Source organism: Rhizopus delemar, genomic scaffold, assembly GCF_000149305.1.
Source record: "Rhizopus delemar RA 99-880 supercont3.8 genomic scaffold, whole genome shotgun sequence".
Taxonomy (NCBI): Eukaryota; Fungi; Mucoromycota; class Mucoromycetes; order Mucorales; family Rhizopodaceae; genus Rhizopus; species Rhizopus delemar.
The window spans coordinates 1,565,749-1,593,572 of record NW_027137834.1 but is presented as its reverse complement, the minus strand read 5'-3'; the positions used below and the strand labels follow the sequence as shown (position 1 = coordinate 1,593,572).

The 27,824-nt window shown below is 34.1% G+C and overlaps 9 protein-coding genes and 2 non-coding genes across 11 annotated transcripts; 9 read left to right on the top strand and 2 right to left on the bottom strand.

The window, feature by feature from the left end:
- Positions 1-2,025: 2,025 nt before the first annotated feature.
- RO3G_10796 (uncharacterized protein) lies at positions 2,026-2,258 on the top strand (the record flags this gene model as incomplete). The annotated part of the gene is made up of 2 exons (XM_067665380.1): positions 2,026-2,117; positions 2,195-2,258. 2 exons carry the CDS (start codon positions 2,026-2,028, stop codon positions 2,256-2,258), a joined length of 156 nt encoding a protein of 51 aa, XP_067521481.1.
- Positions 2,259-7,333: 5,075 nt separating this feature from the next.
- Positions 7,334-7,406, bottom strand: RO3G_19131. The gene has a single exon. It is a non-coding gene; the product is annotated as a tRNA-Arg (tRNA).
- A 1,065-nt stretch (positions 7,407-8,471) lies between these two features.
- On the top strand, positions 8,472-9,188 carry RO3G_10795 (uncharacterized protein; the record flags this gene model as incomplete). Its single annotated transcript, XM_067665379.1, has 1 exon — positions 8,472-9,188. One exon carries the CDS (start codon positions 8,472-8,474, stop codon positions 9,186-9,188), a length of 717 nt encoding a protein of 238 aa, XP_067521480.1.
- Positions 9,189-10,321: 1,133 nt separating this feature from the next.
- On the top strand, positions 10,322-11,018 carry RO3G_10794 (uncharacterized protein; the record flags this gene model as incomplete). Its single annotated transcript, XM_067665378.1, has 4 exons — positions 10,322-10,445; positions 10,496-10,567; positions 10,725-10,901; positions 10,951-11,018. 4 exons carry the CDS (start codon positions 10,322-10,324, stop codon positions 11,016-11,018), a joined length of 441 nt encoding a protein of 146 aa, XP_067521479.1.
- Positions 11,019-12,025: 1,007 nt separating this feature from the next.
- RO3G_10793 (uncharacterized protein) lies at positions 12,026-12,445 on the top strand (the record flags this gene model as incomplete). The annotated part of the gene is made up of 1 exon (XM_067665377.1): positions 12,026-12,445. The coding sequence occupies one exon, from the start codon at positions 12,026-12,028 to the stop codon at positions 12,443-12,445; it is 420 nt and encodes a 139-aa protein (XP_067521478.1).
- A 792-nt stretch (positions 12,446-13,237) lies between these two features.
- On the top strand, positions 13,238-13,898 carry RO3G_10792 (uncharacterized protein; the record flags this gene model as incomplete). Its single annotated transcript, XM_067665376.1, has 3 exons — positions 13,238-13,386; positions 13,520-13,644; positions 13,711-13,898. The coding sequence occupies 3 exons, from the start codon at positions 13,238-13,240 to the stop codon at positions 13,896-13,898; spliced, it is 462 nt and encodes a 153-aa protein (XP_067521477.1).
- Positions 13,899-14,366: 468 nt separating this feature from the next.
- Positions 14,367-14,618, top strand: RO3G_10791 (uncharacterized protein; the record flags this gene model as incomplete). Its single annotated transcript, XM_067665375.1, has 1 exon — positions 14,367-14,618. The coding sequence occupies one exon, from the start codon at positions 14,367-14,369 to the stop codon at positions 14,616-14,618; it is 252 nt and encodes an 83-aa protein (XP_067521476.1).
- A 3,437-nt stretch (positions 14,619-18,055) lies between these two features.
- Positions 18,056-18,466, top strand: RO3G_10790 (uncharacterized protein; the record flags this gene model as incomplete). Its single annotated transcript, XM_067665374.1, has 2 exons — positions 18,056-18,278; positions 18,375-18,466. 2 exons carry the CDS (start codon positions 18,056-18,058, stop codon positions 18,464-18,466), a joined length of 315 nt encoding a protein of 104 aa, XP_067521475.1.
- Positions 18,467-20,320: 1,854 nt separating this feature from the next.
- On the top strand, positions 20,321-21,118 carry RO3G_10789 (uncharacterized protein; the record flags this gene model as incomplete). Its single annotated transcript, XM_067665373.1, has 3 exons — positions 20,321-20,378; positions 20,445-20,931; positions 20,986-21,118. The coding sequence occupies 3 exons, from the start codon at positions 20,321-20,323 to the stop codon at positions 21,116-21,118; spliced, it is 678 nt and encodes a 225-aa protein (XP_067521474.1).
- A 3,426-nt stretch (positions 21,119-24,544) lies between these two features.
- RO3G_10788 (uncharacterized protein) lies at positions 24,545-24,757 on the bottom strand (the record flags this gene model as incomplete). The annotated part of the gene is made up of 1 exon (XM_067665372.1): positions 24,545-24,757. The coding sequence occupies one exon, from the start codon at positions 24,755-24,757 to the stop codon at positions 24,545-24,547; it is 213 nt and encodes a 70-aa protein (XP_067521473.1).
- Positions 24,758-27,183: 2,426 nt separating this feature from the next.
- Positions 27,184-27,265, top strand: RO3G_19130. The gene has a single exon. It is a non-coding gene; the product is annotated as a tRNA-Ser (tRNA).
- Positions 27,266-27,824: the final 559 nt, after the last annotated feature.

Here is a 27,824-nt window from a genome sequence, read left to right as displayed (position 1 = left end):
AACCATGTCAAGAATGTGAAAAATCATGATAGCAGCCGGTTGGGTCGTATTAAAATTCGTCATTTCAAACATATATGAACAAGTAAAAAATGTCGGATTGTTAAGGATACATAAGATTATAGTCACTTTATTTTAGTAAAAGGAATCTCATATGATCCTAAATAATATGTTGACATAACTTTGGAATCATTTATAACATTATTCCCAGCACAGATCAATAAAAGACTTTGATTAGATTTTTATATTAAGCTTTATTCATATTAACTTCACATAGTCAAAGATATGACGTGGTTGTAAAATAGTTTATTGATGATATGAGCATGTTGAATAAGGAATGACAATTACTTACCGGATCATCATTAATCATGGAAAAATTTGTCCTAACTGAGATATTATTATTAGCCATAATATCCAATCACGGAACTAGAGGATTTTATATTCATCCGTACCGTCTCCTAAATAGTCCTACATCCAGAGTTATCTGAAACCATCCCAATATCATAATTGACAATACAAGCTAGGAACAGGCTAAACTAATAATTAGAAATAGTAATCATCTATTCTGTCGAATTGATCATAAATCTGTCCTAATTCTTTATCCGTATCATGTCTATAAATACTCTCACTTTTTACATGTAGAATTTATCATATTCAATCTTAGTTATCTTAACTTAATAAAGAGATACCAAGTTCTAACAGTATTTCTTTATCTTTGTTGTTATACTACTTTTACCTAAAACCCCCCTTTCCTAAACACGGATGTTCATAATACTACCTTTAGCGATCTCAAATTCCACCAATAACCATTGCCCATATCCGATAATCGACGAATAAATGCACTTCCTATTGAGGTACAAACAGTCAAAGTTTGAGATAGTTTGGTGCAGTACCCATGGACAACCAGCTGTAAAACCTGAATTTTGCAATTCCTTGCAGCAGTTTTTTGACCTACTGTAAGTTATTGAGATAAAGTTTTAGTAGTTGAATAAAGTATTGGATAAAGCAAGTTCCAAATAGCGTAGGTAACTAGAGTTATAAGTTCGCTTGTGTAGAGTGACCACCAGATCTTGTTAAGTAGATCAGACTGATTTGAATAAAAGTAAAAGTAATAGGTAAAAGATAAAATAAAAAAAAGAGATTACAATGAAGTATATGATTCAAGTGATTATTGATTCTTCCTGTTTATAAAATAAAAAGTATTTTGTTTCAAAGGTGATTTATTTGGATAAGCTAAGATGATAATAATAATCATAATGATGCTTCATAAATTGTTGATATTTATATGTTTTTGGTTTTCTTGATTTTGTGTTGTTTTTGGGTGTTTGTGTTTTTCCTTTGAATTGTGAATTTTGTTGAGTTTTTCAATTTCATTGAGTTATCAAATTTTTGAGAGTATGAACTTAGTTCAGGTCTGAACTTTCTTAGACAAGTGGTACAGTTTGACTAAAAGGATCTATATTTTCGTCACAGTACTGTTATTTTTAGTATGTTTGGTTTGGGTTGAGTGTTTTAGATAAATTTTTCTTGAAACTTTTAAAGTAAGGTACTGTAGTGACCACCAGGTCTTTTAATTAAGATCAAATAAAGGTAAAGATAAAAAAAAATAAAGGGATCAGGAACTTTTTATGAGAAGGTTGCCTGTTTATTGAATAAAATATATAAAAAAAATGCGAGTAGAACTGTACTGTTCTTTTTCTTCATCTAAATAGTTGGGATATTGTAATTTTTATTACTTTAATGGCTTGAGATTTCAATAGGCTTTTAGATTGATAATAGAGTTGATAAGAAAATTTGATAAGAGTTTTAAAGGTGGATTCGTTGCTAATAGTGTCCACCAGATCTTGTTAAGTTGATCAGACTTGTTTGCAATAAAGTAATTTGATATGAGTTTTGAAAGTGTTTACAATGAAGATAATTGGATTCAAGGGACTTGTCTTGCTTGTGCTTTAAGAGTATTATACCAAAAAATTCAGAGATAAAGATACAGTAAGGGACAAAATCAGTCCGTTTTTTGGTTTTTTCGCAATGCCTCGCCGGGAATTTAACTTAGAGCTCCGCTTTGCTGACGAAAAATTTGTCTCTTCCTTCAACAAATTTGACAATATTTGTCGGAAATGGTATTTTTTATTTTCCGACATGTTATGAGAAGATATATTGAAAATAATGAATTTTTATTTTTTTGAATTTCGATTAGTACTTGGTATCGCGGCCCTTACGCTGGATTACGTCCCGAACTCGACGGGGCATGGAGTGAATAAGGTTGGATATATCCGCATATAACACTCAGGTTGTTTCTAAACCCCGAAATAGTTTGTGTTTACTAAAATTGAAATTTTATATTAGTTTAGAAAGTCAGTTCAAGTATATTTATCGGATTCTATGTTTATAGAGTCATACCAGTCGTTGAAAAAAGTATTTGATAATGAATCAGAAGCTTTAAAATATTTGATAGAAAACAATTATGTAAATCATTTTAAAAAATGTATACATTGTAATAAAGATATGAAATTAAATCTTAACAAGAAATTATATATATGTACATTTTATAAATGTAGAAAGTCCATATCACCCTTAAAAGGTACTATATTCAATAAATTAAGGCTTCCTTTAAACATACAATTACATATTTTATACCTTTTCTTAGGTAAAGCTCCATCATCATTTATATCATCAAGCTTACAAATTGATAAAAATACAGTTACAAGATATAGTAAACTATTTAGAAAATACATTAAAAATAAACAGCTTATTAATCCAAAAAATAAAATTGGTGGAAGAAATGAAATTGTTGAAATTGATGAAACTAAAATTGCTAAACGAAAATATAATAAAGGTCATAAAGTTGAGGGAGCATGGATTATAGGAGATATTCAAAGAAGTAGATTAAAAAATAAAATACAGAATGAAAATAAAAAAATGTTTTTAGTTCCTATTGAAGAAAGAAATATAGAAAATATCAATGATATTATTAAAAAATATGTTAAAAAAGGCACAACAGTTTATACAGATTGTTGGAAAGGTTATAATAATTTAAATAAAATAGGATATAAACATAAAACTGTTAACCATAAGAAACATTTTAAAGACCCAAATACGGGAGTTCATACGAACACAATTGAAGGGGCTTGGAATGGATTAAAACAAAGTATAATTCCTAGAAATAGAAATAAAAAAGATATAGTATTACATTTAAAAGAATATCAATGGTGTAAAAAAAAAATAGAGAGTATAATTTATGGAAAAACTTTTTAAAAGATTGAATTTATAAAAAATGAATTATATAAATATATTAAAAATGATATCAGATAACATTGAGAAACAATACATCAAAATAAAAAGAATTGAATATATTAAATTAATAAAAGAAAATAAATTTTTTAGAAAAAAAATAAAGTTTTTAAAAATAAAAAATAAAAAATATGAAGATATAATAAATACAATATATAAAAAACATAATGAATGCGTTATTCAGAGCTGTGATGATACAGGTAATTGGTATATTGATAACGATTTATACTGTTTGAAGCATTATAAACAAATAAATGAGGAAGAAAATAATAAAACAGACAATTTTAATAATGAAGATGAAGTTTATGAATTAGAAGATGATGATTTTCTTAGCCAAATAAATAATGCTAAAGAAGATAATGATACTAATATTAGTGAAAGTGAAAATAGTAATAAAGATGATATAGAAGAACCAGTATTAGATAATTTAAAAAATAATATAGAAATAGATATTGATATGCAGGAGTCTGATGATGAAGAAATTAGAAGTAAAAGAAATAAATATACTAAAACAGATGCAAATAGTGAAGTTTTAAAATCTATAGAAAAAATAAAAAATCAATATGTTAATCTATCAACTAATTCTTATATATATAAATCATTAGTATTAGATAATAGAAATACAATTACGACATTTTCAAACATTTATCAAAAATACATTAACAATGAAATTGATAATAACTATATAGGTGAATTATTTACTATATATGATAAAAATAAATCAAGGTTTTTAAAAAATTTAGAAATAAGCTATAAAATACATAGAAGTGAAAAATTAGTTAACAGTAGTTATGTATTTCCGTTATATACATTTAATAAAATTAAGAAGACATCAGTAGATGACCCAATTCATAATCTTGAAAATATTTTATAAAATACAGATATATAAAATTATTCTTCAAATTCAAGAATAAAATATGAGTTCTCAATTCATAATGACCCATAAGGTTTCTACAGTACCCTGGAGTTGCTAGGTCATACCAAAGTTTCGAAACCCGGTCAAAAAATGCTTGATCAGCCTCAACCAGGGAAGGGGGTGGTCTTGTCATCTGTTCCCTCTTTTTAAGCATGGCCCATGCATTTTCAATTGGGTTAAGGTCAGGAGAGTATGCTGGCCAACTCAGGAGCTTAACCTTGTTCTTTTGGAACCATTTTGAAGGAGCTGAAGCACAATGGATGCTTGCATTATGTTGTTGAAAGATCATGTCATTACTTTGCAGGCCATAGTACTTCAATATTTCCTTGTATTCCTCCTCAAGTACTGATGTATATAGCTCACCATTTACATTACTTTGTAGCCAGGACATGTAGCCCCCTCTATGTATAGTTATGCAACTCCAAAGCATAATCCCGCCTGCTCCATAAGCATGTTTCCTCTTGTAGTGATGGTCTCGATAAGGTGCATTATCCTCTTTCCTAGCGTATTCTAGACCATTAGACCCTCTTTTTTGGATCTTTGTCTCATCAGAAAAGACAACGCGTTCCCAATCAGTCTCGGACCAGTCTTTATGAGCCTTTGCCTAATCATATCGTGCCTTTTGCCTGTCATTATTAAGTGGAAGTGCCGTCTTTTTTTAGCCGATTTTAGACCTTTGCGTTTGAATGTACGAGTAATTGTTTTTGGATTGACTGATCGATCTGATTTTTTAACGTCAAAGGAGGCATCAGATGCGCTTTCAGATAAGCCTAGTCTTATATCTCTAGCTGCTTTGGTTTCCTCCCTAGGTGTGAGTAAACGATGTCTACCCGTGCTATTTTTTGACTGCATCTTGATTTTCCTTGAAATTCTTCGAATCTTGGACTTTCTACAGCCTACGTTTTTTTGGATTACATCCCATGGAATGGAGTGGCTCAACATGTTTTCAATTTGGGCATGTTTGTCGGCATTCTTTGCTGTCATAGCGTGTTTGGCTAATCTGAGATCAGGTAAATGGGGAAAAAGAAAAAATGTAAAAAAATAAAATGAGCTAAAATATGAGAACGCGTAAGCGTTCACTGACGTCATAAGACATACTAAAATAAATTTCAAGTCAATCCAGTGACTGTTTCTGGAGATATTGTACCTAACGCAAAATCGGGTGTTAGCAACAATCACGGAAAATTACTTTTTCAGCCATAACTACAGAAGAAATGGTGGTAGAAGCAATTGGGTTACACCAATAATTTTGTCTAGTTTGCGTGCAAATTTAGTGTCAGCAAAACGGAGCTCTACGTTAAATTCCCGGCGAGGCATCGCGAAAAAACCAAAAAACGGACTGATATTGTCCCTTACTGTACTTGGTTTATTGATAAAATATATTTATATTGCTAAAAAAAAGGTCAAGTTTAAGTGAAGTCAAGTTAAGTGAAGTTTTCAAACAGAGAATAAAAAGCTAGGCTTTTTATAAGCAAAAAATATAAAGTTCAATTTTTACAAGAAGTAAAAATATTCGCAAAGGTTAAAAATATTGAAGTGGTTAAAAAATATATCAAATGGTTAAAAATTTGTCAAATAGGTAAAATAATGACAATTTGTAAAGTGGTTTACAAAACGTCAAAAATTAAAACTTGAAGGTTTCAGCGTTCACATCTTCATAATCATAGTGTGAAATCTTTATATTTCAGGGTTTAGATAGGATTGAGGTAAGTTGTTAATATAATATATTGAGATTTGAATAAGGTGTTGAATATAATTTGTATCCAAAGAAGTAAAATTGAATAGATGTATGTTTGAGTGTAAGTGACCACCAGATCTTATTAAGTTGATCAGACTTGAATTGAATAAAAAGAATAAAGGTAAAGTAAAGATAAAATAAAAGGGATTTACAATGAAATATAAGTTTCAAGGGATTATTGGTTCTTCCTATTTATATAAGTAAAATAAAGAGATAATTGGATTCAAAGGATATTTATTGTGATAAAGTAAGGTAATGTAAAATAATAGGTAAGGTAATAGGATAAGGTAATAATAATAATTGAAATATTTATAAAAAGATACTGATATTTATATGTTTTTTGATTTTCATACTTTTATGCTGTTTTTGGTTTTTCTTTTGTTTTCTTCTTTTTTTTGTTGTTGTAATTTTTTTTAATATATTGCTTGTTTGCGGGTTTAGGTTTTTAAGTATGTAAGTTTTGTCTATAGTGACCACCAGATCTTGTTAATAGTAGATCAAACTTGTTAGAATAGGTTAAACTCTTGAGGTTTAGGAATAGATTTACAATGAAGATTATTGACTTCAAGGGACTTCAGTATTTAAAATAGAACACAGACCAAAGGGTTTCAATTGAACGCTTGATGGATTTATTGTTTTATAAAATAAAAAAAATATAAAAAGAATATAAAATTCAAAAGTAAAGTGAAGTGAAGTGAAGTGAAAATAGGGATAAGATATAAGGGTATTTATATGTTTTTGGTTTTTATAATTTTATGTTGTTTTTGGTTTTCAAGCAAAAGAGTTGATACTCCGTTTTCAAATAGGTTGTTACGCAAAAGTTCATTTTCTAACTGGCGTGGTACTAAAAAAAACTTGACTGTATATCTTTCATTGTCCTTGAATTCCTTTGCTATTAGCATAGCATCGTTTGCTATTGAGATAGCATCTCTCCTATATTGTTATTTTGTAGTATGGTTGGTTTAGTTTGAGTGTTTTAGAGAAGTTTTTCTTGAAATTTTTAAAGTAAGGTACTGTAGTGACCACCAGATCTTTTAATTAAGATCAAATAAAGGTAAAGGTAAAAAAAATAAAGGGATCAGGAACTTTTATGAGAAGGTTGCCTGTTTATTGAATAAAATATATAAAATAAAATGTGAGTAGAACTGTACTGTCCTTTTTCTTCATCTAAATAGTTGGGATATTTATATTGTTAAAATTTTTTTTTTTTTTCTCTTTTTGACTTTTTTCATTTTTTTGACTTCTTTCATTTTCTTGACTTTTTTCATTTTTTTGACTTCTTTGTCACAATATCCATAGGGGTTTCCTTTTTCGTGTGTTACAATAGCTACAAGACTATTCGCGACCAAAAACAACAACATATAAAATGACAGTAGAGCATTAGTAAAAAATGAGGCTACCAGGGGTCGAACCTGGAATCTCCTGATTCGTAGTCAGACGCCTTATCCATTGGGCCATAGCCCCTCGATATGTCTGTGAATTGGTATAGTAGGTTCAATGCGCCTTGGGATAGATGTTGCCCACTACAAATAATGTAGGAGCTTTGACATAGAATTTTAACAGACCCAACAATCATAGATTCGTAGATTTTATAGTTTTTTAGGAGAAACCATTATATCTTGCTGTATTGCACCTTTTTTAATTTTGAAAAAAGATTTAGGTGCGAAAAAAATAAAGAAATTGAATAGTATTTTTTTTTTTGTAGGGTAAGTATTCGTAAAGTTATTCATGTTTTAAAAAAGTGTTTTTTTTTGGAAAGCCTGTTCCCCTCTATCATTGAAAGATCGATGCCTTCTTTTTTTTATTTTTGAGGGCAAAATGCGGAAATCAAAAGTACTTTCGGATTATTTTGCTCAGAAGAATACATATTAGGAAGGTAGTCTGTGGTTTTTAGCTTAGGTCATTACGAGCGTGTTACAGAGCGTAACAAAATAGTCGTGTTTGGGAAAAAAAAGACTTGATAAAAAAAAAAAAAGAAAAGAGTCTAGCAATAGAAAGCTCATTATTCAAATGAAAACAATAATTTAACAACAAATATTCTTTATAGAAATGCAACTGTCTTTACATTATAAAATAATAATAAAATAAAGAAGCTCTGCTAACATTTTGTTACAAGACACTTATACAGTGGGTCAAAAAATTGCACCAACGCAACTCAGTTTTTCTGAAATACAAGTATAGCTCTGTCAGTTTAACAGCAAACATTACAAAACTTGGAACAAAAAGAGTTACTACTGTTACTATTTATTGACAAAAGTTTCAACGTCAGATGCGGAGTATTGATTTAAAGAGCACTCAGCAAAAAGAGGAGGTCGGTTGGTGCAGTTTTTTGACTTTTAAAATGAAAAGGTATTTGATATCATATGTCCGGACTGAGACTATTCCGGCAAATTTAATCGAATTTTGCTGATACTTAGTCACACTGGGGACCTGAAAATAAAGTTTTTTTTGCAATTGTTTTCTGTTTTTTTTTCTTTCCTGCTTTACCCAAACCCATTGTACATCGTCAGTAACTATCCATTATTAGAAATGCTCAAAAAGCTTCCATCCGATACTCAAAACAGTATCAAAGCATTATTAGAGTACAGTGTTGACTCCGCAGTCATTGGGAAACGGGTTGGAGTGCATAGAAATACCATCAATAGGTATGCAAATAAGTGGATACACGATAAAATACGTAAAAGAGGAGGTAGACCGAGCATTGTGGCAGAGTCAACAAGTCGATACATCAAGAGACAAGTGCTCACAGGTTGTTTGAGGACTGCCAAGGACGTGCAAATGAAGTTGGAGGAGCTTGGGCGCCCTATGTCGTATCAATCGGCAATTAATGTCTTACATTCAGTTGAAATTTATGCTGAGATCAAAAAGAAGAAGCCATTATTGACTGAAAAGCACAAAAAGGCTCGATTAGCATGGGCAAAAAAGCATCAATATTGGACAGTACATGATTGGCGACGTGTCATCTCTTCTGGTGAGACAAAAATCAACATTTGGGGCTCTGATGGCTGCAAGTATTATTGGAAAAGAAAATGTGATCATTTACAGCCTCAGCATATCGACGTTACTGTGAAGCATGGAGGCGGTGGCCTCATGTTAGGGGGCTGTATAACCAGCGAAGGACCTGGATACGCATGTCAGATCTATAATGGTACCATGAATTCAGAGGTATACCAAGAAATCCTTGGTACAAGTCTACAAGACAATATGGAGTACTATGGTCTTAACTGGGAAACGTCGGTATTTTAGCATGACAATGATCCTAAACATCGATCAAAGTTCACAACGCAATGAATGAAGGATAGTGGCATGTTTTATATTGACGATTGGCCATCACGAAGTCCAGACCTTAATCCTATTGAACATATATGGCATCACTTGAAGTTAAAGCTGAGCATGTATGATAATAGGGCGACCAGCATCCATGAATTGTGGCAAAGAGTCGAAAATGAATGGAATTCGTTTACTAAGGAACAATGCATCAAATATATACACAGTATGCCAGACAGAATGCAAGCAGTCTTAGCAAAGAAGGGTGGATCCACTAATATTAAAAAAGTCAAAAAACTGCACCAACCGATCTCCTCTTTTTGCTGAGTGCTCTTTAAATCAATACTCCGCATCTGACGTTGAAACTTTTGTCAATAAATAGTAACAGTAGTAACTCTTTTTGTTCCAAGTTTCGTAATGTTTGCTGTTAAACTGACAGAGCTATACTTGTATTTCAGAAAAACTGAGTTGCGTTGGTGCAGTTTTTTGACCCACTGTAATTAACAAATACATACAAAACTTTTTTGCTTATCAAGTAAATAGATTGCTTTATTATTTTTTATGACAGATATAATAAAAGAATATATGTTTTTAAGCTTATACTAGTTCATTACTTACTTTATGTTTGCACATGGGTGTAATTTGCCATTAGCCATTAGCCATTAGAGATGTGAGCAATGGCAACTTTCTTTACCAAAAATAACTTTTCAGTAACAAGCAACAATAAAGTCTGTTATTCTTATAGTTTTATCGTATTGGAAAGAACAAATTTGCCCATGAGGTTCATGTTCGTCATCCGAATGTGTCCCATTAGGAATTCCTAACGTAAAAAAAAGAAAAAAGAAAACGACATTAGACTTGGTTGTTACTTTTTTTTTATAAACTTACATTTGAACTGTTGTTGAGTTTTCTTTTATACCTTTTGTATCCTCAATGTTAACTATGCTCTCTGAAACAAAACAAGGGGGAAAAAATCAGCTCTTTTGAACACGTAAAATTGTTACTGTTTAGGAACCAACTTCCAAATTTAGTATGTTTGCTTTAGTTTTTTTGATCACGCATTTTTTCTATCTTATCCCTCTACTAAATCCTGAATATTACTTTTTTTTGAAATGAACGCCACCAACAACAAAGTTAAATGCCAATGCACCAAATGCAGCAACTGTCCTGAAGGATTCAAGTGGATTGCAAAGAAAACCGCTAACACTCATAAGCGTATAGACAAAGTTGGAGAAGGTACAATTTTTTTAAAGAAATGCAGAAAGACTAAAGTGCAATTAAAATAGCTTTGAGACAAAGAAGATTAGAAAATACCTTCGAGCAATCCTCCGCTTCTACTGAAAGAAACACGTTTGAAGGTATATTTATAAACCCATCCTTTTTTTTATTAAACAAATTTAAAATTCGACTTTAATGCCAACATGGATGTCGACATGGATGTCGGCATAGAAGAAGAAATGACCAACGACGAACAACTGGAGTATCTTCTGGTTCTTTACCTTGTGCTTTTCTAAGCAAAGCACCTTTCAGTTGAGGCCGGTGAAGACTTGTTGGCCTTTCTTTCCTTTTTCGTTCGTGCTCTTGGCCATGGCATGGAGATTCCTACAAAGATCTCCACTGCTCGTACCATGGTCAATTATTCCTCTGCCAGTAGTGGTGTCTCCCGTTTCCTTGTCTGTTCTCTTTGCAGAAGTATGTACGACACAGGGAGTTTGCATACCCGACAATGCCCTTTTGTTAGGTTTGCAAACAACCCACACAGACAAGAGCGCCCATGTGGTAATTCACTTTTTGTTGGCAGCAGCCTGAAGCCCGTCCTTGAGTTCCCGTACAACTCAATTGTGGAAACGTTGAAAAAGCTCTTTGTCCGTCCGAACTTTGAAACAGAGATTGAACAGTGGAGAGGTCGATACAGTGAGCGACAAAACTGTCCCAATGTTTTGTAATTTTCTCTTTTATGGCCTGTAGCGTTATGGTTATCATATTAGCCTATGGCTTGTTGTATATCATTCGATAGCCAAAGCCTTGTAGAAGTAAACAACATATAGCAAAGACCGATTAAACTGCTGCAAATGGAGATAGAGGGAATCAAAAACAAGCGGTGCATTGGGACAGTTTTGTCGCATTCTCAAAAAAATATAAAATATGATAAAATATCGACCCACAAGTTGCATAGAGGTACCAAACTGCTTACAAATGCGCATTGTATGTCTCTAAGCTGATCTTTACTCACTGCTGAAGTTTTAAGCTCCTACTGATTTATTACTCGCCCATTATATCTCAACATGAAACAAGTCCCTCAAGAAACAGTTGTTCAAGCAATTTCTCTGCTTAAACAAGGTAAGTCGGTTCGGGAAGTGGAAGGTTCTACTGGTTTAAGCAAGAGTACGGTTGGGAGACTCCGAAAATCCCATTGCTTTGGACTTGGAAAGCCAAAAGGCGGCCGACGCAAGATCTTATCGGCAGCTGATGAACGTTATTGTGTGCGCCAAGTGACCAAAAACCGCATGTCTAGCGCAACAAAGGTGGCTAAGGAGCTAGAAAAAGACACCGGAAGAAAAGTAAGTGCCGAAACCGTGTGCAGAACCCTTCGCAAGACCGGCCTTGGTGCGATTGAGAAGCCAAAGAAGCCTTTGCTTAGTGCTAAAAACATCCGTAAGAGGCTTTCTTGGTGTATGGCTCACAAGGACTGGACTATAGATGACTGGAAACGCGTTATTTGGTCAGACGAGACGAAAATAAATAGATTTAATTCAGATGGACGCACCTGGGCTTAGATCCGGTCAGGGGAAAGCTTGAAACCGCATCATGTCAAGATGGCTGTTAAGCATGGTGGAGGCAGTATTATGCTGTGGAGCGCCATTACCTATGCTGGAGTCGGTTGGATGTGCAAGATCAATGGTAATATGGATAAAGAATTGTACAGAGAGATTTTGGAAGATGAATTGGAGCGTACTATCGAGTTCAGCATCGATAAATTAGGATTCGAACGTCATCAGGTGATTTTTCAGCATGACAATGATCCTAAGCATACGTCCAAACTAGTCAAAGAATACCTTAAAGACCAATCCTACAACATCCTGGAGTGGCCTGCACAGTCCCCTGACCTCAATCCAATTGAAAATATGTGGTCATTGTTAAAGAGAAGGCTGAATGATTATGAAACAGCACCGAAAGGCATGAATGAATTATACGAACGAGTAACTAAAGTTTGGTATGACTTAATGAAGCCGTAAGAGTGTCAAAAGGTTATAGAAGCACTGCTTAAGCGTATAAAACAATGTATCAAGAACAAAGGACGCTGGACTGACTGTTAATGGCAAATAAATAAACCATTTTATATTTTTTTGAAAATGCGACAAAACTGTCCCAATGCACCGCTTGTTTTCCATCCTCTCTAACTCCATTTGCGACACTTTAATCGGTCTTTGCTATATGTTGTTTACTTCTACAAGGCTTTGGCTATCGAATGATATACAACAAGCCATAGGCTAATATGATAACCATAACGCTACAGGCCATAAAAGAGAAAATTACAAAACATTGGGACAGTTTTGTCGCTCACTGTATGTGGAGGAAGGTGTGTTGTATGACATCTATGATGGTCGAGTCTGGAATGAGATGGTCGACTCAGCTGGGGAGCCGGCAAGGGTAAAAGATAGGTCCCGGAGATCGCTGGCCTCAATTAAGCTCCGATCTGCATGAAACTCCGAATATACATTTTCGTACCCCGTATCATCTTTGATGCCAAATTTGGTAAGATTTCAGTTTGCGCATCAGGTTCTATAGGCCATTGAATTTGCCTAGTCTATCGCTTAGATTAGTCAGGGTCAGTGGACTTTTTAGAATAATTTTTTTTCTTTCCTATTGTGCTATTCTGCGTTTTTTATTTGTTGACCCTGGACTCTGACTCGGAATAGATAATCATCAATGTGATTGGATACCTATGTTGCGTGATTTTTTGTAGGAAGAATATACGTACCCCTTTGCATTTTTGTATTTTCTCTGTATTTTACTTATTTTCGTCTATGTCCGTCTCAAGCTTTGTTGTATCCTTATCACGTCGTGGTGGCCGTACTTCTGGCCAGTTGTCTGCTCCTGATGGGTCTCGTGCTCCTTCAGATGGTGACAGAGTGGGCGAAGCAAGAATCATTGTGTCAGAAGAAACTACATGGACGTAAGTGATATAAAAGGAAAGTAGAGCATGTTTACTGATGGAATTGCAGTCACCTAAGGGAATCCATTGGTGTGTTCTACAGGGAAAAGCGCATTTGCAACTTCAATGGATGCACGAATGAGATGGTACCTAGGCTCAGACGTAGCAATTTTCAGTTCTACTATCGTTGTTGCACTCCTTCATTAATTGGGCTTCATAATGATCGACAAGAATCCATTACGAAGGGGTCTATATTTTCTAATAAGAAGTCGGACATCAGTAAGGTGTGCATAGTTCTTTCGGAGTATTTTCATAAGGCATCAATTGCTACTATCATCAACACAGTTCGCATTAGTGGTCCTACTGCTAGTCAGCTTACTGTTGATTGGCAGATGCTTATGCACAACGATTTTATCAGGTATATTGGTGATTACAAACTCGGTGACAACGAACTCTATGATCATATTCAAATTGACGAGTCCAAATTTGGCAGACGTAAATACAACCGTGGATCTCGTAGAGATGAGTTTTGAGTTTTTAGAACGGTAGAAGCTGTTTTAATCGTAAGATTAAATAAAAAATTAAACAAAAAAACAATAGCAGCAATATAAAATTAAAATCCTTCTTTATTGCAGATTTCTTTCTATTGCAAAAGAGCCCCGTTTAATGGAGAAAAAGTTGGCATCTATTTATATTCTTTGTGAGCGTAGATATAAAAGATATAGACTCGGCAACGATGTCGTGCTGAAGAACCAATGATTAAGCTAAAGCTTGTCGATGTTCTAATATATGCATTTGAAGTTGAACAATAGAAATAATAACCAGTCAATTAACTTTGATCTAATTACTTTTGGGGTTGACAATTGATTAGACTCGCTAGAATGACAAATACTGATCTTATTGTTCTAAATTTGGAAAAGTGTGGAATTGTTCAATCATAGTTTAATCTTTTGTGTATCGTTATTTATTTTAATATAACTGATATCTTATAGAAAATAACTATGTTTACAACAGAAGCACGCCATACTGAAATCCATGATAGCCAAGAAGATCGACATGAGCCATTCCAGTTCGAGCACAACTATCATTCTGATGCTTCTTCAAGCGAGAATAGTACAGATGACGAGGACTGCATGCCTCCTACTCCTTCGGCAGCAGTGATCACTGGAATGATTGATTCCACGGCGCCGACAATGGATGCAATGACCGATTTAGCTGGTCGCTCTAGTTTGGAAACACCTACTACTAGATAACACAGAAGGTCTCGTAGAGTTCATCGTGCATAGCCAATGCAGTTTTATTCATTTAATAAAGCTTAATTACTGTTACAGACTTTAATAAAGTTTATTGCATCTACTCCTACGGTAGTGGACAAAACTGGTGCACAAAACTTTTTTTCAGCTTTTAACTACCATTACTTGCTCATGGTGATTGCAATAGCTATGAAACTATATTAGAAGGAAGATATACTAGCCATTGTAATTTACGTGTATTCCTAGCATGACATTGTTAAAACTGAGCGAATAGCATGCTTTTCATTTATAAAAATCTATATTTTCTAAAAACCGCAAAAGTGGCTAAAATCTAAGACTTTGTATAATCATCTCACCTCTTGATATCATCGAATATTCTTCTTGGCATATGCTAGTAGTATGCGTGTATATCATTTTCAATAAAAGAGCCCAGCTCTTTTACTATTATTTTCCAAAGATCATCTATCCTTTTTGGTCTAGTATCGTATCGTCATAGCTTTGCCTTCAATTGCCACCGAGTATGCTTAAGAAAAATTAGGCCGGGATTAGTTGCGACTAATGCCTTAGCACAGAAGCCCTGTTATGAAATATTGATTTTGTGGCATGTCTTGCCTTGTGCTTTGTGTCATTGTCATGCTGAAACGAGAGATTACGATATTTTAGACCACTATACCCTAGGCTTTTGTGGTATGTAGTGAGCGAAATACATGTGTATATCTATGACTTTATTACAGCATAGTATACTTGACACAAATATCCTGGTCCTCAATATCTAATACAGCCTTAAAATGTAACAGAGCAACCAGCATGCTTCATTGTTTGCTCACCATAAAAAGATCGCTAAGATTGCTCGACTTGCTTTCAATATTAGTGTATACTATCTGCACTCATAACGTTCATGTTTTTTTCATTGCTAAATATGATGGACTTCCAGCCCTCTATAGTATGCGATGGTTTGTCGTGATATCACTTTCATCGCTTTTTCTGGCTTATACAGCTAATGAAAATCTTCGATTCCTTAGTTCCAGACTCAAAATCTAGCTTCCTACAGTGCCTTTTGACTGACAGTTTGCTAATACTGTATCCTAAGGACCTCAAAAAGAGCTGAGCATCAGAAGCTGTGCGTAAAGGTCCTTGTCGAAACTTTAGGCGGATGATTGCATTAGTTATTTTGCTGACTACGACCGGTCGACTACCACGGTCACAAGCCTTGATGTTCTTTTCTTCCTTTCTTATCCTGTTGATTGTCCATTTGGAGATTCTTGCTACCCTAAAAAGATCCGCTGCCGTACGAACTAAGTGTATTCGAAATCTCAGAGCTTCGCTTTTACAGTTGCTTATTTTCTTAAGCATATAAGGCAGGTACTTTGTTATAGTGAATAGGGTAAAAACAAAAGGGGGAATTCAATGGGAAATACAAAATAAGCATGAGTTTATGCATTTTTCAAGAGCTACTAAAGCTCACTAATATACTGTGAAATCTGAAAGCAAACGGGAGAGATATGAGGAAAATTGAAGGAAGGCTAGACAAGTACTATATTTTTGGCGAAAATTGAAATATTCAAAAAATCACTAAAAATGACGTTATGCCTGAGGGATGTCCGACACAGTTCCCGTTTACATATCATAATGTATATTTTAGACTGCCTTTCAGATGGTATATGCCACAAAAGTCGCAGACATATGGCGGAGATGCAATACTTATTTTCATTTTTGTGCACCAGTTTTGTCCGCTACTGTATAAATTTCTTTTCCGCACCTGCTGGGCCAATTCTGCAATCTTGGTCACCCAATTCCATTTCTCTAAACTGTATGTTGTATCCACACAACTAATAAAGTGAACATTCATGGATAAACTTGGATACTACGGAATTATAGTCTAACGGGATCTCTATTATAAATGTGAGACTTCTGCAATAGCCAATCTTGCCTTGTTGTCCTATCAGCGTTCTAAATACTATATCGGAACCTGATTATAATAACGGCAGTTCAATCCTATTTTATAATTATGGATTAGTTCAATAATTATTTACTTCATTCTTCCTTGATTCGTCAAGAAGAAACCGGCTATTGATTATCCACTACCCTTTCCTTATCTTCCATATTATTCTTTTAACCGATCAATTGAAATAGCGGTAAAAACCCAGACATTCAAAAAAGTATAAATACCCTCAATATTTTTTATTAAGAAAGTCATATGTAATCTTTAGTTTCACAACTATTGTCTCTTTGTAGTTTTTGTCTTATAATTCTTATTTGGCAAAACACGGTAGACTAGGAAAATTCAATGGCCAATAGAACCTTATGCGCTGATTGAAATTTTACCAAATTCGGCATCAAAGATGATACGGGGTACGAAAATGTATATGCGGAGTTTCATGCAGATCGGAGCTTAATTGAGGCCAGCGATCTCCGGGACCTATCTTTTGCCCTTGTCAAAAAGAGCAAAGAGTTCGTCGAGTATGAATAAATAAAAGTCAAAAAACTTCGAAAAAAGTAGAAGTATGGATGAAAACGTCGTTTTTTGCTTGGATGCATCAATGTGATTGATGTGTTTGGCTTCTTAATGTAGATGAATTAAATCTGATAGCCTCACTATCTAAAGTTACAGTGACATGTGTGATATTGGGCGTGTAGTTCGTAGTCGATTGAAAGTAAATATAAGATAAAAAAGGGAACTTGGCAATCGATGAGACTCTTGAACCTCTTTATTGAGTGAAGACAGGAGAGAGAGCTCATTAAATACAAACCGAAGAGTTTAATTATCCAGTAAAACGGGGTAGTCACAAAAAATATATTTACCTGTCACATAATGACGTAGTAATTTCGAGAATATTACGCGTACCCTTGCGCTTTTTGTTTTCCTTCCCTTCAATATTACAAACAGTAGCTCCGGGTAGCATGATGAACAACAATAACAACAACAACGATATGATCTTTGATATCAAGTACCTTAACTACAGCTACCGTGAAGTAGCTAGCTACTCAACCGATAAAATTACTATGACATTTAAAGACATTTCAGCATTTGAAATGTACAGTAGGTGGAAAAATGGTCCGGATGTTTTAGAATATTCACAAATATTACCGTATCTTTACCAAATCTCAATCAAATGAAACGAAACAAACATTATTTTGAAGCGAAAACATTACTTTATTTTTAGTAAAAATTTGATACGTCACACAACATTTCAAAGGGAGCCACAAGAGATCAAACATTTGAGCAACATCCGGACCATTTTTCCGGGTGCCTCATAAGATTTTAATTACCAAGATTGTTCAATGCCGCTGACTCAGAAGTCATCTCTTCCGTTTCAGATAATTAATAATACATTAGATTCATATTAATAATAAAAAAAAATATAAATATCTACATTTTTTTTGCTGATTTAGCATGCGTTCGTCTTCTTCCGTTATTATTGCTGTTTTATATAAACATGGTTCGCTCTTTGCCTTTGGATGTACAAAATAACATCAAGTCCTTACTCAAATCTGGTCACCCTTACTCCTCAATCATAGAACGAGTACCTGGAGTCAAGAAAAGCATCATCAATGACTATAAGCGAAGATGGTTTTCAAACATGAGGCCCATTAAATCAGGCCGTAAGTCCGAAATTACTGCTACTACCAAGCCCTACATCAGACGGTCAGTCATAACAGGTAAATTAAAGACCGGGAAGGATGTACAACGATATTTATGTGATATTGGATGCGTGATTGGCTACTCTGCTTGCTTAAAACTTTTAAAATCAATAGGATTCCAGGCCCGTATCAAGAAGCACAAGCCGTTTTTAGAGGCTATTCATATGAAAAAGCGACTTACATGGGCCAATGACCACAAGGATTAGACAAAAGATGATTGGTGTTGTATGGTATTCTCTGACGAGACTAAGATAAACGTTTGGGGATCAGACGGTGTGAAATACTACCGGAAGAGACCAGATGACAAGCTCCGATTCCACCATCTTGACTTGACAGTAAAAGGAGGTGGAGGCAGCGTTATGATGTGGGGTTGTATTACATACAATGGTCCTGGGTATGCTTGTCGTATTTATGATGGAACAATGAAGAAAGAGGATTATGTACATATATTGGATACAACGCTAATGGACACTCTAAATTACTACAATTATGATCCTAAAACCATTTACTTCCAGCAGGATAACGATCCAAAACATACGTCAAAGGTTGCAAAAGTTTGGTTTGAAGAAAACAACTTCGATAGCAAATCTATTTATAGCTGGCTTGCTCAGAGCCCCGATCTAAAACCAATTGAACACATTTGGCACCACCTGAAGTTAAAATTAAGTGCGTATGAAAGCAGAGCTAAAGGCGTTCATGAACTATGGGATCGAATTGAAGAACAATGGGCGACCTTTACAAAAGATGATTGTAGAAAGTATGTAGACAGTATGCCGGATAGAATCAAAGCTGTTATTCAAGCAAAAGGGGGATATACGGACTACTAACAGATATTAAGGGGCACCCGGAAAAATGGTCCGGATGTTGCTCAAATGTTTGATCTCTTGTGGCTCCCTTTGAAATGTTGTGTGACGTATCAAATTTTTACTAAAAATAAAGTAATGTTTTCGCTTCAAAATAATGTTTGTTTCGTTTCATTTGATTGAGATTTGGTAAAGATACGGTAATATTTGTGAATATTCTAAAACATCCGGACCATTTTTCCACCTACTGTATAAAACAAACGTACTTGATAAGCATGCTACCTGGAGTTATCAAAACAAGCATATCAGTAAGAAAGCAGCAACAACCGTTGAAAATAATCCTCTTTTAAAGCAAGCTCGTATTTTTACTCACTCTATTTTGTACTATTATGACCATGCTGGCAAGCCTCGAAATCAAAAAAATGGTAATGAAATGCTATCAAATGCTACTGATGATGTTGATTTTAACTTGCTCTTCTATGGATAATAATAATGATAATAACAATACTGAATCCTTGACTCTAAACAAGATTACTAGAAAAAGAACTGTTGCTCCCTCCATCAAAGTTGGTTGTCTTGCTAGTTATAAAGTCTCTTTGTCAATGGTGAAATTGAAGTTGTTTATAATTGGAAACATAAAAACCATGACCCTGCTAATCCTCAAGAATACGCTATTGAATCTCGTTTGTCTCCTGAAATCAAGAAATGGATAGAAGATGCTGTTGAAAAATTTAGTGATTGGAAGTCTATTAAGGCTTTGCTTCGTTTAAGCGAACATGAATTGGATGTTCTTGAAACTAATCCTATTTACAACCGCTTTCCTCCTGCTCTTCTTATCAATTATCATGATGTTCAGAATGTAATCAGTAGACGTTTAAATCTCTTATCTCGCAAGCGCCATCAAGACAGTCTTAGTGTTCAACTTTGGATTTCGTATTTAAAAGAAAAAATTATTATACTTTATTTAAACAACATCCCGATGGCCCTTTCCTTGTTTCTTGGTTCTCCCCTTGTCAGTTTGAATTGTTAAAGCAAGCAAAAGAATGGTGCATTGACTCCACCCATAAAACCTGTACTTCTTTCAACAACTCCAATGATTCATGCTACTTATTTACCATTGAGGTAAAGAGCCCCGTTACGAAGAAAGGTGTGCCTGTTGTATTTTTCATTACTGACGCTGAAAGACAGCCCATTCTTGTACAATGGTTAAGATGGTTGGTAGACGTTTCTGGTGGTTCCCTTCCTGTTACTCGCATTATGGTTGATTGTAGTGCCACTGAAATCGCTGCCATTTCTGAAGTGTTTGTCGATGCTCGTATGTCTTTATGCCATTGGCATATCAGAAGAGCCTAGGAGAAGAAAATTAAATCATACGTCAAAGTATCTAGTTTAACTCTTGAAAGTAATGCTGCTCGTAGTTCTGTCCGTTCTTTTTTAAATGATTTAATGTACTCTCTTGAAGAAGCCGATTATAACAAACTTTATATTGACTTCAATAACAAATTCAAAGCTGACTTTCCGGAATTTACTGATTACTACGAAACTCATTGGCACAACAAGCGTCGTTTACGGGCACGTCCCTGGAGAAAAGATGGAACTTTCAATACAAACAATTTAATAGAAAGTTATCATAATCAGTTGAAGTCCTGCTATTTTGGTCGTAGAAAGAATTGTCGTGTTGATCGTGTCGTCTATTTGCTCTCTCAAGTTGTAATTAATGATTACAGACAAGATGCATTACGTGTTCACCTTGGTACCAAGAATTTGTTTTTATCTAAAATTGAAAAAGAACGTAAAGAAAAAGCTGAAAGTATTGATATTGATGAAGCTATTTCTATGATCACTCTTGATAATGATAATAAATTTTTGTATATTTGTAAATGTGATTGTAGTCTTATTTATTGATTCATTCTTATTGTTAGTCTTTTCTTTGCGCTTCCTTCACTACCCCCAATGTCTTTTATACTGTTCATGCTGAAAACAATCGCCTTACCTCCTGCTCTTGCCCATACCAAGTTGGATTGTGTAAACACATCTTTCTTGTGTCTCGGGTAAAGCTAATCGATTTTGCTGCTCGTTCTTCTTTATTTTCTAATAATTCTTCCTCTTCTGAAACTGTTATGAATTCTAATGCTTCTATGGAAACTTATCTAAACATCTTTACTCAAGTGACCAATGAATCGTCTGTCTTTTTTCAAAAATATAAAAATGATCCACAAATGTTGGATCAAATGACTACCAATTTACTTCGCTTAAAAACAATCTATGAAAATGCCAACTCTCCTAATGCTGCCCCTAATAAACAAAAATAAAAAAAAATTTAAAATATCTTAGAATACTTTTTATTTTTTTCTGTTCTCAACGATGATTTTTTTTTTTTTTTGCAACAACCAACAACGATTTTTACATATTTTGCAATTTTTTTCTAAGTAGATACTTCAATCTCCACCATGTGACAGCTCATTTCATTTTTTGTGTCTACCCGTTTTACTGGGTATCTAAAGGCGCTCAATACAAACTACGTCTTAGTTTATAAAATTAATAATTGAGGAACCGAAGTTGCACAATGTAAATTACTAAAGTTGTTTATGAGTACTGATGGCTATATAACACGTAGTGTTATATAGAGGTAGTTTTAAATTATATGACATGGAGATCTTAAGTAATCTCACACGACATTTGAGTATTTAATAAGGAAAATACGACAACATGCAATGTTTGAATATGAAAGAAAGAGATGGTTTTTATTCAGATTTGGGTTTCAATGACCTTTTCAATTCAAGAAGATCATGAAACTGAATATAAAGTTGAACATAACATTACGCTCATGACGACATAATACGCAATCAGCACTTGCCTGATGAAAAAGTGTTTAGGATAGGGGGGTTTTAGGTAAAAGCAGTATAACAACAAAGATAAAGAAATACTGTTAGAACTTGGTATCTCTTTATTAAGTTAAGATAACTAAGATTGAATATGATAAATTCTACATGTAAAAAGTGAGAGTAATTATAGACATGATACGGATAAAGAATTAGGACAGATTTATGATCAATTCGACAGAATAGATGATTACTATTTCTAATTATTAGTCTACCCTGTGCTTAGCTTGTATTGTCAATTATGCTATTGGGATGGTTTCAGATAACTCTGGATGTAGGACTATTTAGGAGACGGTACGGATGAATATAAAATCCTCTAGTTCCGTGATTGGATATTACGGCTAATAATAATATCTCAGTTAGGACAAATGTTTCCATGATTAATGATGATCCGGTAAGTAATTGTCATTCCTTATTCAACATGCTCATATCATCAATAAACTATTTTACAACCACGCCATACATTTGACTGTGTGAAGTTAATATGAATAAAGCTTAATATAAAAATTTAATCAAAGTCTTTTATTGATCTGTGCTGGGAATAATGTCATAAATGATTCCAAGTTATGTCAACATACTATTCAGGATCATATCCGATTCCTTTTACTAAAATAAAGTGACTATAATCTTATGTATCCTTAACAAAAAGAAAGTGCTTCATGAAATTGATAGAAACATCAAGGGAAAAACTTCAGCTTCTTAAATGGAAATTTGTCCTGCCATGAACCACCTAGAACAACTATAAAGTCATGAAGATATTAAGCAACTAACAGAGGCACGTAAATGAAGGTGTTACAAACAAGTAAGCCTTAATTGCAATCGCTCTTTGCATACCTCCCATATTATATACGTGGATAATGTAAAAAGCAAAGCATCGGGAGCCCTCATGAACGGATATGTGCATCCTCAAGTCTTGTACGGATATATTAAAGCAGAAAAAGACCTTTTAGTTACTATGTGTATTAAGAACTTTTAAATAAATATTTTGTACCTACAAAAATATAGCTAATTTTAATAAATATGCTTAACTATTGATTTATTATCTTATATTTAATTTACGCCGTTATAATCTCCTATAGTTAGTAACTTCTGTGCTTTGTACATATAATGAGGTACTAATGTATATGTGGGTGCATGTGAAATGTTTGCAGTTACTGGTAAGTAACCTTTACTAGAAATCCATGTGTTTTCTCTCCCCTTTCGGCAGGCTTACGTTATGTATAGTAATTGTAGCTGCGTTTGGACCAACAAAATGTACATTGAAAGACTACATAGCATACTTGTCGAAGATGCGGGCATTCTTCATCAAATACATATAACTGCATTAAATAGATTTGGAACAAGAAATTGACGCAAAATATTGAAAATATGCGCCATGTACGTTCAAGACCACCCAATATGTGTATACTTAAGCTTGAGATTTCAAGATTTGAGAAAAGGAAAATTCAGATGTTTATTTTAAAAATGTATATGTAAAATTATTTTCAGTATCATGAACTACAGATCGGAAATTGAAATATCTTCGGTGCAGTGCTTTAACCTATGAAATACTTCACTTTTACAAAAAGTAAAGTACGATCGGGTCTCTGATATCTAATGTATCTTTTGTATACTTTGGTAACCAATAAAGTGCTTGAAAAACTTTTTTATGCAACTCAGCTTTGCTGTGAAAGAAAAAAAAAGGGGTGGGGTTACAGGGCAAGTACAGGAAGTCCTTTGACGTTCGTCATAGAAGTCTTTTTTATACCACTTTTTTAATATTGATTGGTGCATACGGTAAGCTGTATTATTGTGACAAATAGCGGTTGTTAGAGATTGGATCCTCATAACAAGAATTGAAAAATATACACTCTCTTTTTTAGCAACTAATTACCAATTTTGCAAACAATACAAAATAAGCTTTAAAAATCAAAAAGGAATCAAAGGCAACTCCCGACCAAAATACGTCTTCGTCCAAAATGATATATGCTTTTCCCCTGATTATGCTTTACCTTGAATAGCTTGAAATTTAAAACAGTAACCAGGAAAAAGAGAACTAGTATTGACTTTAAAGGCGTAAAGTAAGTGTAAAAAGAAATATAATAAAAAGAAAAGAGAAGTGTCATGTTTTGACATGTCAATAAGATAACAGTCTTATCAATATAAGCTAAATCTTTACAAATGAGTTTGAATAAGAATAGATCCTGATAATTACCAACTGCCCTGAACAGCCAAGTTTCACTTTCATCTCAACAGTTGATTATTTACATCAGTTTATAAAATTTTTCTTATACATGTCAAATCATATCGGTCGTAACTATCTCTTGTCATTTAATCTCAGGTCTTGCTCAAACTAATATAAATAGCCTTGGAATCTTTCTTTAATAAAAGTATTCGACTTTAGAACTATTGTTCGGTCTCGTTAATTCTTCTTTGTTCATATTTTTATACTTAACACTTCAAGAAGACTGTATATCGTTTATTCAATAAAAATCAAACATCCTTTTATACTTTTCATTGGCTGCTAGCCACTCCGTTATACATCTACAATTTAATGGGACCACCATTATTCTTCAAAAAAATACATAAGGCCACCATTACCATCTTCATTAGCGACTGATCAAGCATTAGGATAAGGACCCTCTTTAGGACCCTGAACTTCCACCCTCATTTCAGTCTCAGCACGACCACCACTCAGGGTCAAATAACCTTCCGGTCCATACCCTAGTCTATTCCGGTCATCTTCTCCCGGACCCATCGGTGTTTCATTTGGGAAAAAGAGGCGGTCCTGACCAACATACAGTAGGTCAAAAAACTGCTGCAAGGAATCCATTTTTCTTGGTTTTTGTAGCGCACATCCTGTTACAATGGCACAAACTGCCTCTGTTCCCACATAGTAAATCTTCTACATGTCTTGAAAAATCCGAAAGAGTTTAAGCCCTATTGGATAAGTATTGAAGGAAGTATGAGATGCGCAATTTGAAAATTTGGAAAAACGAAAATTTGAACGGAATGAATTTATTTATTAATATTTAGTTGAACCTCCTTTTCTATTAATAATCTCTTGAGTTCTTCTCAAAATGTTATCTACATGCCTTTGGCAAAGTTATTTATCGAAGTCAATTCATATTTCATCAACTCGTTCCCAAAGCACATCTGTGTTCTTTGCTCTACGTTCGTAATAATTGAGCTACAACTTCAATGGATGCCATACGTGCTCGATTGAATTTAAGTCCGGGCTCTGAGCTGGCCAATCGTTAATATAGCTCTCTTGGTTACTACATAACTAGGCCATTGTAAATTATGCCTTGTGCTTTGGGTCATTGTCATGCTAAAATTAAATGTTGGACCAGTCGAAATTGTAGTACTTCATAGTACCACAAAGCGTAGTGTTCAAAATATGCTGGTAAACACCCGAGTACAACTTTCCATCGTAAATTCAGCAAGCATATTCTGGTCCTTCAGAGGTTATACAACACCAGGACATCAATTTGCTAGCTTCATGCTGAATTACAAAATCCAGGTCATGATGTTGAAAAAGGTCACTTGGCCTTTTCCGATAGTGATTATCACCATCAAAGCCCTATACGTTGATCTTGGTTTCATTAAAGTAAACGATTTGTTGTCAGTCAACCATTGCCCAATCCTGATGCTCCTTGTTCCATTTCAACTGATGCTACGTATGCACTTTTGTCTGAAATGGCTCCTTTTTTTCTATCAGAAAATGGAACTCCATTGATTTCAGTACGTTAATTTCTGACTGGTACGAGATATCGTAGCCAAATCCAACAGGCTCCCGGTATACCTCTTTGGAAGTCTTTAAAACCCGTTCAATGACTTTTCTTTTGATTAACCGCTTCGTCACTTTGGAGACTACTGCAGGTCTATCACCTGTGCTCACTGTCCTACTTGAAAACAACGTTATAAAGTATCTACTAACAGTTGATTCATGTAATCCAGTCTCCTTAGCAATATCATATTTTGATGTGGATCCGGTTAATGTCTGTTTGAGATCGTTTACTTTCTCCTCTGACAGTGATTTATGCATGCAATTGACGAGAGGCTAAAAACGAGAAATAATTTAAACAAGGGAATATAAAATTTAAAATAAAGGAATTGTAAGCACTCTTAAATACAGATAACATTCTAATCACGTCAAAAGTGAGAAAAATTGTGATGGCAACCGGTTGGGTTGTATTAAAATTCATTATTTCAAACATATGTAAACAAGTAAAAAAATACCGGATGTTTAAAATACTACCTTTAGCAGTATCAAATTCCACCAATAAACATTGCCCATATCCGATAATCGACGAATAAACGCACTTTCTATTGAGGTACAAACAGTCAAAGTTTGAGATAGCTTGGTGCAGTATCCATGGACAAGCAGCTGTAAAACCTGAATTTTGCAATTCCTTGCAGCAGTTTTTTGACCTACTGTAGCACATATCACAAAGTGATAATGTACTAAGGGAGAAGATATACTTTTTTGAAGGACTTGTATAAGACGATAAAGATATATCCACTGAAGTTGCCTATTTTATTTTCTATTAATTCACTTCAATTCGAACGAGAACCTAGGCCGACTGAAAAAACCTACTTCGAGCAATTGGTACCAGAATAATAAGAGAAACACCAAATAGATAAAGGCAAGTGTACGTATAAGAGCGAGTGAATAAACAAAGATTGAAGGGAACCTTGATTATTCAAAAGAAAGAATAAAAATTAAAGTAAAAAAATAGGTTGATTTTTTCAATATCCTTTATTCACTAACAATTTACAAGACTTTATATACTTTTGCAAATGCATAAAGTATTATCAGAGAATCAGTAGCATTAACAAAAAATAAACAGATCAGGACATGGACGAGGGTAACTGATGATAAGGAAAGAAAATAAAACATCAGACAAAAGAAAACGTCAAACGGAAGAGAGAAAACAAAACATATGATCTGAGCGAATGTCATCGGAAGAAGCACCCAATATATATCGAACCACCCAGCTAAACCTAGAACCTCACCGACAAAAAAAGGAAAGTGCACCCCAACTGTATATGGCCATCAATTCACTTGAGCTCCGCCAGCAAGTTGCAGGTCACCTGATCAACCCAGGGGTCCTCCTTCAGTTGGTGTCGACTACACCCGTTCTCCACTATAGACCATTCAGCCAATCATATTTCCCGTAGCGCTTCGCATAAACATATCTCCGAACCGAGTTGAGTTTATTAGCCAGATTTACCAGTCACCTATCAAAAGAGCATGTCACTTTGGCGGAGTGGTTAACGCGGTGGCCTGCTAAGCCATTGTCCTTTGGACGCGCAGGTTCGAATCCTGCAGGTGACGACTTTTGTACGTTTCATTCTCCTTTTGGATTATGTTACAAATATTCCTTTTTTAGAACTTCTACTTATAAATGTTGTAACACAATGCAGCAAACTTTGGCAGCATTTGACTTTTCTCTCTCCAATTAGTTTAAATCCAGTGAAAGGTATACAGTCAAGTTTTTTTAGTACCACGCCAGTTAAAAAATGAACTTTTGTGTAACAACCTATTTGAAAACGGAGTATCAACTCTTTTGCTTGAAAACCAAAAGCAACATAAAATTATAAAAACCAAAAACATATAAATACCCTTATATCTTATCCCTATTTTTACTTGACTTCACTTCACTTTACTTTTGAATTTTATATTCTTTTTATATTTTCTTTATTTTATAAAACAATAAATCCATCAAGCGTTCAATTGAAACCCTTTGGTCTGTGTTCTATCTTAAATACTGAAGTCCCTTGAAGTCAATAATCTTCATTGTAAAGCTATACCTAAACCTCAAGAGTTTAACCTATTCTAGCAAGTTTGATCTACTATTAACAAGATCTGGTCGTCACTATCGACAAAACTTACA